Below are 16011 nucleotides of genomic sequence, written 5' to 3'. Positions count from 1 at the left end.
GGAGACGTGCTGTTAACCTCATCAAATGACGGGCAGTGTGCAGGTCTGGCTAGTTTTGAAACCACATTCCTTTTCATGAAAACGCCCACCACTGAAACTGAAGGCTGTCATCATGGATAAATGTGTGGTTTGGGTTTGAGACAGGGTCTCACTATATTTCACACTGCCTGTCCTGGACCTTGTTACATAGACCAGGTTGGCCTTGAGTACATAGAGATCCACCTGCCCCTGCCTCCCAAGTGCTGCATTGCCAAGCCCAGCCTATCCCTGATGTACTGATCAGCGAGTATATGTTGATGTGTTGAATGCTGGCCTTTGGAGATGCTTCAAGATACGTCAGTTCTAACAAAAGCCTAGATCCAGAGTCTTGCACATGCTAGATAATATCCCTGAGTTATAGCCCTGATTGTTTCGCACTTTATGTTTTGAAGGCTTATCTATTTTAATTTTATGTATATGGGTTGGTTTTTGTTTTGTTTTGTTTTGGGTTTTTTTTTTTTTGGAGGGGTTGTTGTTGTTTGCTAGTTTGTTTCAAGACAGGGTTTCTCTTTGTAACAGTCCTGGCTGTCTTGGAACGAGCTCTGTAGACCAGGCTGGCCTCAAACTCACAGAGATCCGCATGCCTCTGCCTCCCAAGTGCTGGGATTAAAGGCATGCACCACCACCACCTGGCTCCATGGCAACTCTTATTAAAGGAAGCATACATTTGGGGCTTGGTTACAGGCTCAGAGGTTTGGTCCAGTATCATCATGACGACAGGAAGCATGGTGGCATGTAGGCACACAGGGTGCTGGAGAGATAGGAGTCAGAGTGGGAGACACTGGGCTTGGCCCATGCCCAGTGGCTGTGGAATAATCCTTCTGTACACTGTGTGAATATATGTCGCTGCGATTGGTTTAATAAAACAAGCTGTGTGGCCAATAGCTGAACGAAGTTAGGTGGGAAAGCCAAATTGGGAATGATGGGATGAAGAAGGGTGGAGTCAGGAGAGACACCGGCCAGCTGCTGAGGAAGTAGAATGTGCAGAAAATGAGGTAACAAGCCACATGGAAAAGCATAGGTAATTTAAATCTGAGTTAGGTAGGAGTAAGCCTGAGCTATCGGCCAAGCGTTTATAATTTATATTAAGTCTCAAAGTCAGTTTTTTGGAAAGTAACTGCTGGTTATTTGAGAGCAAGTGGTTGGGACAAGGAAACTTCTGCCTATACCCAGTGACACATTTCCTCCATCAAGGCCACACTTCTTTTTTTTTTAATATTTATTTATTTATTATGTATACAATATTCTGTGTGTCTGCCTGCAGGCCAGAAGAGGGCATCAAATCTCATTTCAGATGGTTGTGAGCTACCATGTGGTTGCTGGGAATTGAACTCAGGACCTTTGGAAGAGCAGGCAATGCTCTTAACCGCTGAGCCATCTCTCCAGCCCAAGGCCACACTTCTTATTCCTTTCATATAATGTCACTCCTTGGTGACTAAGCATTCATATTTGAACATATTTATGAGCCTACAGGGGAGGGAGGACATTCTTATCCAAACCACTACCAGTATCTAGCTTTTTGAGACAAGGTCTTTCACTGACCTGTATCTCATCGGTTAGCTAGTCTGGCTTGCCAAGAAAACCAGGGATCTCTCTATCCCTGTGTTTTCAACCATGGGATTGCAATCATAACCTCCATGTCCAGCTTTTGTTTTTATTGTGGTTTGTGGTGGTTTGAATAAAAATGGCAGGCTCATGGGAAATGCCACTATTGGGAGGGGCGGCCTTGTTGGAATGGGTATGAACTTGGAGGAAGTATGTCATTGTGGGGTAGGTTTTAAATTTCAGAAGCTCAAGCCAGGGCAGTGGCTCACTGTCTCTTCCTGCTGCCTGCAGATCAACTTGTAGAACTGTCAGCTCTTTCTCCAGCATCATGTCTGCCTGCATGCTGCCCTGCTTCCCACCATTATTTAGCCAATAATGGGCTAAACCTCTGAACCTGTAAATCAGCCCCAATTAAATGTTTTCCTTTATAAGAGTTGCCATGGGGGCTGGAGAAATGGCTTAGCGTTAAGAGCACTGGCTGCTCTTCCAAAGGTCCTGAGTTCAATTCCCAGCAACCACATGGTGGCTCACAACCATCTGTAATGAGGTCTGGTGCCCTCTTCTGGCCTGCAGACATACATGCAGACAGAATATTGTATACATAATAAATAAATAAATATATTTTAAAAAAAGACTACAGGAAGAAGAATGGAAGTTCTAACTAAGATGGCCTCGCATAGGAGTACACTTACCATCCTAGCACTTAGGAAATGGAGGCAGAGGGATCAGAAATTTAAGGCCAGCCTCAGGTACATACCAAGTTGGAGGCTTTTCTAAGTTCCATGAGATTTTGTCTCAAAAAAAAAAAAAAGCTGGTTGGTGGGGGCACACACCTTTAATCCCAGCACTTGGTAGGCAGAGACAGGTGGTTCTCTTTGAGTTCTAGGCCAGTCTGGTCTACAGAGCCAGTTCCAGGACAGGCACCAAAGCTACAAAAAAATCCTGTCTTGAATTTTTAACAAAAAACAAACAAAAAACCCAACAACAATAACAAAGAAAACAGCAAAGAAGGGACTTTTTTGTCAAGGCACAATTAACATTGGGTTTGTAGACTTTAAAGCCATTTGTGACAACTCTGAGGCCTCTCGGCAGTAATGCTCCCCCACTCCCCTGGGAACCAAAGACCTAACAATTGCCCACACATGTACTGAAATGTTGGGAACGTTCCATCATCTCCCTGAGTCCTTGTGAGTGTTCTCCAAATAGAACTCAGTTCTTGAATAGATGTTGACTCAGTGACTGATGTTTTGACTCAGGCCCTGGGAAAGGGGCAAAGTGACCATCAGATGTTTTCCCTTTACCTCATCTGATCTGGCAACCACTCTCCAGCCAATTACTGGTAATAGCCCTTTTGAATAAGCCAATCATAATAGTTAAAGAACAACCCCCCAGACACCCCTTTCTTATGTGGCTTTTTCCTTTAAAAATAGCCTGTACCAGCTACTTGGGGTCTTTCTGCCTTTTTGAATGCTGAAAGACCCTGTCATGACAGAAATAATAATATCCCCATGCTTTTACATCAGCTGTGGTGTGAGAAATGGTCTCTTGGGGTGACTCCTCCTGGGTGATTGGACTCTAGGGTCCAACAAGTTAAAAGGGGAAAAAGGATCAGGCATGGTGATGCATGCCTACAATCCTAGCACTCCAAAGAACCGAGGCTGAAGGACTGTCAGCCTTGGACTACTACATGAGTTCCAGGCCAGTCTGAGCTACCATGTAAAGGTGTGGGAGGTCCTTCTGTATATGTGTTGCTTTTATTGGTTAATGAATAAAGAAACTGCCTTGGCCTGTGATAGGGCGGTGTAGAGCTGGGCGGGGTCTATGGGGCATGACTAAACTGAATGCTGGAAGGAAGAAGGTGGCTACATCTAATCAAATCACCATCTCCATGGCTCAAGGAAATTCATGGAAGAGAGGGGCAGAAAGATTGTAAGATCCAGAACACCAGGAAGTCTGCTGTGAAGCAGTCTCCTAGAGATGGCTGCATAAGCAAGGCTAGAACAGTGGCCACCCATGGACATGTTAACATGGAAGGGGACGTGTTCATGGTGTCCCTCCCCTAGACAAAGAACTACAGCCAGCTATGACTGCTGGGAGAATGAGAATTCGCCTCTCCCAGGGATGAGCCCCCTTATTGACTGTTCACTGCAGAGTGGTCAGACTTGAAACTGTATACACGCCAAAAACAAAAATAGATTCAGCAGGCTGTAGCTATATATATTTGTGGACACACACACACGTGTGTGTGTGTGTAATTATAAAAGTAAAAGAGGCTATCAACTTAAAAGTGATGGGGACATGGGAGGGGCTTAAGGGAGGGTGGCTTGGAGGTACTGGAGGGAGGAAAGGGAAGGAGAATGTTACATAATTATGTTTCAATAAAGCACATACTTAAAAAATAGCAAAAAGCTGTAACATACTTAAAAGTGGCATATATTGCTTCTAAAATAATATCTTGATATTTGAAATCTACTCTCCTATAGGGATTCTAGCAACTGATTATTTTGACTATTTAGAATAGATAATATATATATTTTAATAATATACATTATTATTAAACTGGTTATACCTTAACTGAAAGATTCTGTCTAGAATGAAAAGTATGTAAATTTCTAGATGGCATTTTTAAATTAATTTGTTTATTTATTAATTTATTTATTTTGGCTTTTCAAGACAGGGTTTCTCTGTAGCTTTGGAGCCTGTCCTGGAACTAACTCTTGGAGACCAGACTGGTCTCAAACTCACAGAGATCTGCCTGCCTCTGCCTCCTGAGTGCTGGGATTAAAGGCATGCACCACCACCACCCAGTGTGTAGATGGCATTTATGATAAAAATTATTGTCAGAATAATTTGTTAGAGACAACTCATTCTTTATTTATCAAAATGTATCAAAAATCATTAGTAAGTATATCTATCAAATATCATTACTTAGTGTATTTATCAAAAATCATTAGTAAAGGGCTGGTGAGATGGCTCAGAGGTTAAGAGCACTGACTGCTCTTCCAGAGGTCCTGAGTTCAATTCCCAGCTACCACATGGTGGCTCACAACCATCTGTAATGAGATCTGGTGCCCTCTTCTGGCCTGCAGGCAGACACACAGAATATTGTATACATAATTAATTAATTAAAAAATTATTAGTAAATATATCTCAAGTGGCATATTAAAGATCATCGTATTAGTTGTCAATTTAAGAGACTCTAGGATCACCAGGGAGAGAGGCCTCTGGGCAAACCTGTGGGATTTTCTTGATTACCTTAACTTACATGGGAAGTCACATCTTAATGTGTGGGCCCTGCCCTGGACGGGTCGTGGGCTGCATAGAATGGAGAAAGTGAGCTGAGCTTTGCATGTGCTCATGGTAGCTCCTGACGATGTGAGAGGTGGCGGCTCCCTCAGGCTGTCGCCTCTGTGACTTCCTTGCTATGACGGAGTGTGACCTGGGACTGTGAGCCCAAATGTTTTCATCTGGGTGGTTTGTCTCAGCAGCAGGAACCGGAGCTGAGACAATCATCTAAACTGATATGATTTTCCATAGAAAGAAGCTGATTCTTTATATCACAAAATCACATTTTAATTATTTTAATGAAAGCAAACCCTGTAAGTGCATATATGAAATATATTGAAATTTGTCTGAAAGAGAAGGTGGGGAAGAGAGAAGGAAATCAGATGTTCCTTGACTCAAGTTTGACCTAGGGAAGTTTTGGCTCTAGTAAGGCTGGGGAGTTCAGCTTCAGAATCCACAGCATGCTGGGAGTGGAGAGTGGCTACATGTGGGCTTAAGACCCCAACCCTCAGGAGACAGAAGCAAGGAGATCTGGAGTTGAAGGTTACAAAGGAGACCCTGTCCTAAAAAACTAGCTAATGGGCCAACAAAAAAAATCACCTGTATTTGTTAGGTACCCGCTGCATACAAAGCAGCTCCTACACAGCTACTATATTATTTTAATAACTTTGAACCTAAGCCAGGTTTGATGGTGCACACCTTTGATCCCAGGAGGCAGATACAGGTGGGGCTCTGTGAGATGAGTTTGAAGTCAGCCTGGTCTACAGAGTGAGTTCCAGGCTAGACAAAGCTATATAGTGAGGCCCTGTCCCCCAAAAAATTAAATTAAATTAAAAAGTCTCAGGAACTCGGTGGAAGAGGAACAGATTCTAAGAGTCATTGGGGATGGAAGATTTGTAATTTAAACAGCAGCGCGTTCGAGAGAGATGCCATAGGACAGAACTCACATGGAGGGGTTTTTATTAGGGGAAAGGTAATGCAAAAAAGGGGAAGGGGAGAGGGGAGACTAGCCTCTGGGGACAGGAGCAGCAGAAGAGAAGAGAGAGGCAGAGAGAGAGAGAAGAAGAGGAGGAGGAATAGGAGGAGGAAGAGGGGAGGAGAGGGAGGAAGAAAGAGAAAGAGAGATGGGAGGCGGCAGGGCCAACCATTTAAAAGGGAGCATAGTGAATGTGCACAGGAGGTGTTCTAAGTGGCTGCAGCTGAGGATGTATTGATGTGGGAGTCCCCTCAGTATGCTGTGAATACCATTGGTTAATAAAGAAGCTACTTTGGGCCTATTGCAGTGCAGAATAGAGCAAGGCGGGAATTCCAAGCAGATAGAAGAGGAAAGAAAAGAAGGCAGAATCAGAGAGACACCATGTAGCCACCAAAGGAGACAGAAACCTTACCAGTAAACCACGAACCTCATGATAAAATATAAATAATAGGAATGAGTTAATTTAAGATGTAAGAGTTAGTTAATAAGAAGCCTGAGCTAATAGGCCAAGCAGTGTTTTACTTAATATAGTTTCTGTGTGATTATTTTCAGTCTGGGAAGCTGCGAAACAAACAAGCTGCCTCCGTCTACAGTGCATCCTGTCAGAACCCCAAGGGCAGGCCAGTACAGATGCCTGAACACTAACTGAGGACACCCAGGAAGCAAGGCTTTCTAGACACAACAGCACCGACACCCGTGAACACAGACTGAGGCAGCATGCCTGCAGACTGCACAAGTCTAAGCTAGATGGAGTCCCCATGCTGGGAGGAAACATGGACACACACCCCCATCCCTAACCCAGAAACTACGCCAACTGATAACTGCTTGCAAAGAAAAAACTAGTTTTCTGCAGCACTCTCACTGGGTGCCTAGAGCAAACTTAAGGGCAGGTCCCACGCCCAGCAGCAGTTGGCCGACATAAAATGACTCAATGGTGTTTCTGGAGGAGTTTTGTGGTTGTTCTTTCATAATGCTTTGCCTGAACAATTTTTTAAACAAAATCTTTTGCTTATACATTATTGTTTCTGATTTTATTTTTATAGGTTTTCTGTATGTGCTTCTCAGTGTCTATATGTGTTTCTTGTGGGTTTTTTTTCTTGGCACTTTCTTTTCTGTTGTTTGTTTGTTTGTTTGTTTTGCCCTATTCCGGATTGTTTGTTTTTATTTCCTATTATTATTATAGTTGGTTTTTGTTTTCTAATGAGAAATAGGGAGAAAGAAAGGGTGTAGATTTTCAGGGAGTGGGGACGGATCTAAGAGGAGTTGGGGGAGGGGAAACTGTAATCAGAACATATAGCATGAAAGAAAATATATTTTCTTTTTGTTCTTTTTTCAATTTTTTTAATATTTATTTATTTATTATGTATATAATATTTTGTGTGTGTGTCTGCAGGCCAGAAGAGGGCACCAGACCTTATTACAGATGGTTGTGAGTCACCATGTGGTTGCTGGGAATTGAACTCATGACCTTTGGAAGAGCAGGCAATGCTCTTAATCACTGAGCCATCTCTCCAGCCCCCTTGTTTTTGTTTTTTCAAGACAGGGTTTCTCTGTGTAGGCCTGGCTGTCCTAGAACTCACTTTGTAGAGCAGGCCGGCCTTGAACTCACAGAGATTGGCCTGCCTCTGCTTCCCCAGTGCTGCCCGGCCAGAAAAATCTGCTTTCAATAAATAAATAAATAGACAATAGAAAAGCTTTTACCCTAACAAGACCTTCCAACATTTTCCTGAGTGGAATCTTATGGAGAAAAGAGACTCTGTAGAGTGCAGAACTGCTAAGGAAATGCCTTCATGTTAAGGCACCAACACACACTAAAACATTCCCCTTCCTCTGACCCTCAGGCAGTGAACATCCTGTTTGCCACATACTATTCCAATACCTTGCTTTGCCCTTAGTCTCGCCTCAAAGATCTGCTGAGAAATTTTTTATTTATTTATCTTTTAAAAATATTTATTTATTATGTATACAATCTTCTGTCTGTGTGTATGCTTGAAGGCCAGAAGAGGGCACCAGATCTCATTACAGATGGTTGTGAGCCACCATGTGGTTGCTGGGAATTGAACTCAGGACCTTTGGAAGAGCAGGCGATGCTCTTAACCGCTGAGCCATCTCTCCAGCCCCATATGTGGTTAGTTTTTGAGAAGGTTCTATGAGGTGCTGAGAAGAAGGTATGTTCTTTTATGTTTGGATGGAATGTTCTATAGATGTCTGTTAAGTCTATTTGAGTCATAACATCTGTTAGTTCACGGAAATTGAACAATACTCAATTGAATCACCACTGGGTCAAGGAAGAATTAAGAAAGAAATTAAAGACTCCCTGAAATTCAATGAAAATTACGGCACAACATACCCAAACTTATGGGACACGATGAAAGCAGTGTTAAGAGGAAAATTCATAGTACTAAATGCCTACATAAAGAGGAAAAATCCCACACTAGTGAATTAACAGAAAACCTGAAAACTCTAGAACAAAAAAGAAGCAAACTCATCCAGAAGGAGTAGACAGCAGGAAATCATCAAATTGAGGGCTAAAATCAATAAAAAAGAAACAAAGAAAATAATTCAAAGAATCAATGAGGCAAAGGGTTGGTTATTTGAGAAAATTAACAAAATAGACAAACCTTTATTTATCCAAAGTAACCAAAAGGCAGAGAGAGAATATCCAAATTAACAAAAGCAGAAATGAAAAGGGGGACATAACCACAGACATGGAGGAAATCCATAGAATTATTAGGTCATACTTCAAAAACTTGTACTCCACAAAACTGGAAATTTTAAAGGAAATAGACAATTTTCTGGGTAAGTACCACATACCAAAATTAAATCAAGACCAGATAAACAAATTAAATAGACCTATAACCCATAAGGAAATAAAAACAGTCATCAAAAGCCTTCCAACCAAAAAAAAAAGTTCAGGGCCAGATGGTTTCAGTGCAAAATTCTACCAGAATTTCAAAGAACTAAAATCAATACAACTCAAATTGTTCCACACAATAGAAACAGGAGGAACATTGCCGAACTCTTTTTACGAGGCTACAGTTATCCTGATACCCAAACCATATGAAGACACAACTAAGAAAAAGAATTACAGATCAATAATGCATCATGAAAATTGATGCAAAAATACTCAATTAAAAAATGGCAACAGAATCCAAGAACACATCAGAAACATCATCTACCATGACCAAGTAGTCTTCATCCCAAAATGCAGGATGCTTCAACATACGAAAATTCATCAACATAATCCATCATATAAACAAACGGAAAGGGAATAAAACACATAATCATCTCATTAGATGATGAAAAAGTCTTCGACAAAATCCAACACCCCTTCATGATAAAGATCTCGGAGATATTAAGGATACAAGGAACATTCCTAAACATAATAAAGGCAATATGTAGCAAACCAACAGCCAATATCAAACTAAATAGAGAGAAACTCAAAGCAATTCCACTAAAACCAGGAATAAGACAAGGCTGTCCACTCTCTCCACATTTATTCAATATAGTGCTCGAAGTTCTAGCTAGAGTAATAAGACAACAAAAGGAGATCAAGGTGATACAAATTGGAAAGGAAGAAGTCAAACTTTTGCTATTTACTGATGATAGCATAGTATACATAAGTCACCCCAAAAATTCTAACAGGGAACTCCTATAGCTGATAAACACCTTCAGGAATGTAGCAGGATACAAGATTAACTGAAATGTCAGTAGCCCTCCTATAATCAGATGCTAAACAGACTGAGAAAGAAATAAAAAAAAACAACCCACCTTTCACAATAAGGTATTGTGAAATATAATAATATTATAAATATTATAATAATAAACAATAAAATATCCTGGGGCAACTTACACCAAACAAGTGAAAGACCTGTTTAGGTCTTTGAAGAAAGAAACTGAAGAAGATAGCAGAAAATGGAACGATCTCCCATGCTCATGGACAGGTAGGATTAACATAGTAGAAATGGCAATCACACCAAAAGCAATCTACAGATTCAATGCAATCCCCATTAAAATCCCAGCACAATTCTCCACAGACCTTGAAAGAACAATATTAAATTTCATAAGTAGAAACAAAAAGTCCAGGATAGCCAAAACAACCCTGTACAATAAAGGAACATCTAGAGGTATCACCATCCCTGACTTAAAGCTCTACTATAAAGCTACAGTAATGAAAAGCAGCAGCTTGGTATTTGTTGGGGAATATTATTTTCAGGTGTGTGACTTTTGTTTATGCTGCATTTGTTTAACTGTGTTACTGTGCCTGTCTAAAACACTTGATGGTCCTAATAAAAAGATGGATGGCCAATAGTAAGGCAGGAGCAAGGATAGGTGGGCCTAACAGGCAGAGAGGATAAAAGGAGAAAGGAGGAGGAGAAAGAGGAGCAAGAGAACAAGGAAAGGAGAACATCGAGGTTCAACCACCCAGCTACCCAGCCAGTTATGGAATAAAAAGAAAAGAAAGGTTTATAGAAATAGAGCCCAGAGGCAAAAGGTAGTCAGGATAATTTAAGTTAAGAAAAGTAGGCAAGAAACAAGCCAAGCTAAGGTCAGGCATTCATAACTAAGATTAAGTCTCCATGTGTTATTTATTTGGGAGCTGGGTAGTGAGTGGCTCCCCAAAAAACCAAAAGGGTAAAACATCACACAACAGGTATTGGCATAAAAACAGAAAGGTGAAGAATCAAATCACAAACAGACACACCTATGAACACCTGATTTTTGACAAAGAAGCTAAAAGTATAAAATGGAAAAAAGAAAGCATATATAGCCCTTTCCCCTGGCTAGCAGCGCGGAGGCCGCACGATGCCTGGAGTTACTGTAAAAGACGTTAACCAGCAGGAGTTCGTCAGAGCTCTGGCAGCCTTCCTCAAAAAGTCCGGGAAGCTGAAAGTCCCCGAATGGGTGGACACAGTCAAGCTGGCCAAACATAAAGAGCTTGCCCCCTATGATGAGAACTGGTTCTACACGCGAGCTGCCTCTACAGCACGGCACCTGTACCTGCGTGGTGGTGCTGGGGTTGGCTCCATGACCAAGATCTATGGAGGACGGCAGAGAAACGGTGTCAGGCCCAGCCACTTCAGCAGAGGCTCCAAGAGTGTGGCCCGCCGCGTTCTCCAAGCCCTGGAGGGACTGAAAATGGTGGAAAAGGACCAGGACGGGGGCCGCAAGCTAACACCTCAGGGACAGAGAGATCTGGACAGGATTGCCGGACAGGTGGCAGCTGCCAACAAGAAGCATTAGGACAAAGGATGCTGGGTTAATAAATTGCCTCATTCATAAAAAAAAAAAAAAAAGAAAGCATATATGACAAGTGGTGCTGGCATAACTGAATATCAACATGTAGAAGAATGAAAATAGACCCATATCTATCACCATACACAAAACTCAAGTCCAGATGGATTAAAGACCTCAGCATAAAAGCCAGCCACACGTAACCTCATAGAAGAGAAAGAGGGAAATACACTTGAACGCATTGGCACAGGAGACCACTTCCTAAGTATAACCCCAGTAGCACAGACACTGAAAGAAACAATTACTAAATGGGATCTCCTGAAACTGAGAAGCGTCTGTAAAGCAAAGGACATGATCAATAAGACAAAATGGCTGCCTACAGAGAGGGAAAAGAGCTTCACCAACCTCACATCTGACAGAGGTCTGATCTACAAAATATACAAAGAACTCAAGAAACTAAACTTCAAATTATCAAATAATCCATTTTAAAAATGGGATACAGATCAAAACAGAGAATTTTCAACCAAAGAATTTCAAATGGCTGAAAGACACATAAAGAAATGTTCAACATCCTTAGTCATCAGGGAAAGGCAAATCAAAACAACTCTAAGATAACATCTTACAGCAATAAGAATGGATAGCATCAAAAGCACTGATGATAGTTTATGCTGGACAGGACTGGAGTAAAGGAAACACTCCTCCTTTTATGTTAGGAGTATAAACTTGTACAGTTGCTGTGGAAATCAGTATGGCGATTTCTCAGAAAATTAGGAATTAATCTATACAACATTCTTTCTGTGTGTATGTCTGCAGGCCAGAAGAGGGCACCAGACCCCATTACAGATGGCTGTGAGCCACCATGTGGTTGCTGGAAATTGAACTCAGGACCTTTGGAAGAGCAGGCAATGCTCTTAACCTCTGAGCCATCTCTCCAGCCCCCAGGAATTAATCTATCCCAAGACCCAGCAATACCACTTTTTGGGCATGTACCCAAAGGAGGTACACTCATCCCACAAGGACATTTGATCAACTATGTTCATAGCAGCATTATTCGTAATAGCCAGAACCTGGAAACAATCTAGATGTCCCTCAACCAAAGAATGGATAAGAAAATGTGGTACATTTACACAATGGAGTACTACTCAGTGGTAAAAAGCAATGACATCTTGAAATTTGCAGGCAAATGGGCAGAACTAGAAAAAAAAAAAAACATCCTGAGTGAGGTAACCCAGACCCAGAAAGACAAATATAGTTTTTACTCATGCATAAGTGGATACCAGACATAAAGCAAAGGGTAACCAACCTTCAGTCCACAACCCCGAGAATCTAGAACCCTCATCCAGAAACAGATGGAAGCAGATGCAGAGATCCACAACTAACCACGGGGCCGAGCTCCTGGAGTACAAACCAAGTGAGGGAGGAGGGATAATATGAACAAAGGGGTCAAGACCATGATGGGGAAACCCGCAGAATCAGGTGACTTGAACTAGTGGAAGATCACTGACAAATGGGGAATCTGCATAGGACTGAACTCGGACCCCTGAATACGGATGACAATGGTATAGTTGAGCAGTATATGGGGCCACCGGCAGTGGGACCAGGATCTAACTCTAATACATGAACTGACTTTGTGGACCCTATTCTCTATGGAGAGATACCTTGCTTAGCCTAGGCATGGATCTGGAATCTGGAGTTGCAGATCTTGGTGGGTATGAGCTAGCTAACAGCGAAGAGCTGGAAGGAGCTTGAATCCCTGTTAAGATAGAAGCACTCGGGCTGGAGAGATGGCTCAGCGGTTAAGAGCACTGCCTGCTCTTCCAAAGGTCCTGAGTTCAATTCCCAGCAACCACATGGTGGCTCACAACCATCTGTAATGGGGTCTGGTGCCCTCTTCTGGCCTGCAGGCATACACACAAACTGAATATTGTATACATAATAAGTAAATAAATTTAAAAAAAAAAGATAGAAGCACTCTGCCATGCTGGCCAATCCAAACTTATTTACATGAGAAGGAAATCACTTTAGTTTCTTTACATTTCTTTAATTTTGCTTAAAAAAATTCAGTCAGGGTTTTAGAAAGTATCTATGAGCACTGAGACAGCAAACTCCACGGGAGCAGGTACAAGGGAGCAACTGCTGAGGGAGTAGTCAGAAGCAGAGACCTCTGTGGGTCTGGGCATAATCTGAGACCTCCGAGGGAGTAGGCCTGAGCCAGGACCTCTGTGGTCCAGGTGCACTTGAGTCTGGGACCTCTGAGGGAGAAGGCTGGAGCCAGAGATCTTTGCAGGACCAAGTCCAAGCCAAGAGCAGACTCAGACCAGTGACATTTACAGAAACAGGATTGAGCCCACCTAGGCCAGAGCAGGCCTGAGACAGCAAACTCCACAGGAGCAGAATAAACCCAAGGAGTGCCAAGCAACCTCCAGGAATGAACAATGGTGTGATTGGCTCCATGACCCTGACTGCACCACGAGGAGCAACCATCTGAACCTTGGATCTACTGGCACCTGGAAGATTGACCACCAAAGTCACAGACAGCCCCAACTACAACAATCAAAGGAAAAGATGGGTAGACACGGTAAGAACACACGCAGCACCACAAAGCATAACATGACACCAGTAAAAACTAGTGACCCTACAACAGCAAGACTTAAAAAACCAAATATAGATGAAGCAAAAGAAAATGACCGAAAAAAAATAACTTTAGGAGAATGTTTGAGGCCTTTAAAGAGGAAATGAAATTTCCCTTAAAGAAATGGAGGGAAAGACAAACAAAAAATTGGAAGAGATGAACAAATCCTTTAAAGAAAACCAAGAGCCGGGCGGTGGTGGCGCACGCCTTTAATCCCAGCACTTGGGAGGCAGAGGCAGGCGGATCTCTGTGAGTTCGAAACCAGCCTGGTCTACAGAGCTAGTTCCAGGACAGGCTCCAAAACCACAGAGAAACCCTGTCTCGAAAAACCAAAAAAAAAAAAAAAAAATAAAGAAAACCAAGAAAATGCAATCAAACATATGAAAGAAACTATTCAAGACTTGAAAACTAAAATAGATACAATAAAGAAAACACAAGCCAAAGGAAGTACAAAAATAGAAATCATGAGAAAACAATCAGGAACCACAAATGTAAGTATAAACAGCAGAATACAAGAGATGGAATAGAGAATCTCAAGTGCTGAAGATGCAATAGAGGAAATAGACTCATCAGTCAAAGAAAACATTAAATCTAACAAAAACTTACCCCAAAATTTTCAGAAAATATGGGACATCATGAAAGGACCAAACCTAAGAATAATAGTGGTAGAAGAAGAAGTATAACTCAAAAGCACAAAAAATATATCTAAAAAAAAATCTTAGAAGAAAACTTTCCCAACCTAAGGAAAGAGTTGCCTATGAAGATAAAAGAAGCTTACAGAACACCAAATAGATGGGATAAAAAAAAAAAAGTCCCCTCGCCACATAATAATCAAAACACTAAACATATAGAATAAAGAAAGAATATTAAGAGCTGCAAAGGAAAAAGGCCAAGTAACATATAGAGGCAGACCTATAAGAATTACACCTAACTTCTCAATGGAAACAATGAAAGCTAGAAGGTCCTGGTCAAGCGTTATGCAGTCATTAAGAGATCATGGATACTAGCCCAGATTACTATACCCAGAAAACTTTCAATCACCATAGAAGGAAAAACAAGATATTCCATGACAGATTTAAACAATACCTAGCCACAGACCTAGCCCTACACAAAGTACTAGATGTAAAACTCCAACCCAAGGAAGATGGCTACATCAACAAAAACACAGACAATTGATGATCTCACAGCAGCAAATCCCAAAGAAGGGAAAACACGCAAAATAACATCACCAACAATGAAAACTAAATTAACAGGAGATAGCAATCACTGGTCATTAATATCCCTTAATATGAATGAACTCAACTCACCTATAAAAAGACACAGGCTAACAGATTGGATGCAAAAACAGAATCCATCCTTCTACTGCATACAAGAAACACACCTCAACCTCAAAGACACGTCAGAGTAAAGAATTGAGAAAAAATATTCCAATCAAATGGACCTAAGATACAAGCGGGTGTAGCTATCCTAATATCTAACCAAAGAGACTTCAAACTAAAATTAATCTAAAAAGACAAAGAAGAACATTTCATATTAGTCACAGGAAAAATCCATCTAGAGGATATCTCAATACTGAACCTCTATACCCCAAATACAAGGGCACCCTCATATGTAAAATAAACACTTCTAAAGCTTAAATCACACATTAAACCCCACACACTAATACTGGGAGACTTCAACACTCCATTCTCACCACTGAACAGGGCTATCAGATAAAAAATTAACGGAGAAATAAGGGAACTAAAAGATGTTATGACTCAAATAGACTTAACAGACATCTATAGAACATTCCATCCAAACATAAAAGAATATACCTTCTTCTCAGCACCTCATGGAACCTTCTCAAAAACTAACCACATATGGGGCTGGAGAGATGGCTCAGTGGTTAAGAGCATCGCCTGCTCTTCCAAAGGTCCTGAGTTCAATTCCCATCAACCACATGGTGGTTCTCAACCATCTGTAATGAGGTCTGGTGCCCTCTTGTGGCCTGCAGACATACACACAGACAGAATATTGTATACATAAAAAAAAAAAAAAACCAACAACAAAACTGACCACATAGTAGGTAACAAAACAAACCTCAACAGATACAGAAAAATTGCAATAACACCATGTATCTATTGGATCACCATGGCTTAAAATTAGAATGCAACAAAAATCTAATTCCAGAAAGCTCACAAACACATGGAAATTAAACAATGCTCACCTGAATCATCAATGGATCAAGGAAGAAATATAGGAAGAAATTAAAGACTTACTATAATTCAATGAAAATGACCACACAACATACCCCAATTTA

The 16011-nt window shown here is 41.3% G+C and overlaps 1 protein-coding gene across 1 annotated transcript; it reads left to right on the top strand.

Annotated features, from left to right (window-relative positions):
* The first annotated feature begins 10620 nt into the window (after positions 1 to 10620).
* LOC121438001 (40S ribosomal protein S19) lies at positions 10621 to 11142 on the top strand. Its single transcript, XM_041638167.1, has one exon. The coding sequence runs from the start codon at positions 10652 to 10654 to the stop codon at positions 11087 to 11089; it is 438 nt and encodes a 145-aa protein (XP_041494101.1). The 5' UTR covers positions 10621 to 10651; the 3' UTR covers positions 11090 to 11142.
* Positions 11143 to 16011: the final 4869 nt, after the last annotated feature.

The sequence above is a fragment of the Microtus oregoni genome, unplaced genomic scaffold, assembly GCF_018167655.1.
Source record: "Microtus oregoni isolate MIOR12 unplaced genomic scaffold, Mior012 000054F_ref0000373, whole genome shotgun sequence".
Classification (NCBI taxonomy): Eukaryota; Metazoa; Chordata; class Mammalia; order Rodentia; family Cricetidae; genus Microtus; species Microtus oregoni.
Note: the sequence above shows the minus strand (reverse complement) of the source record. Positions and strands in the feature narration are given on the sequence as shown.

Coding starts and splice junctions, on each gene's coding strand:
- LOC121438001 (XM_041638167.1), top strand. CDS start 10,652: ATGCCTGGAGTTACTGTAAAAGACGTTAACCAGCAGGAGTTCGTCAGA.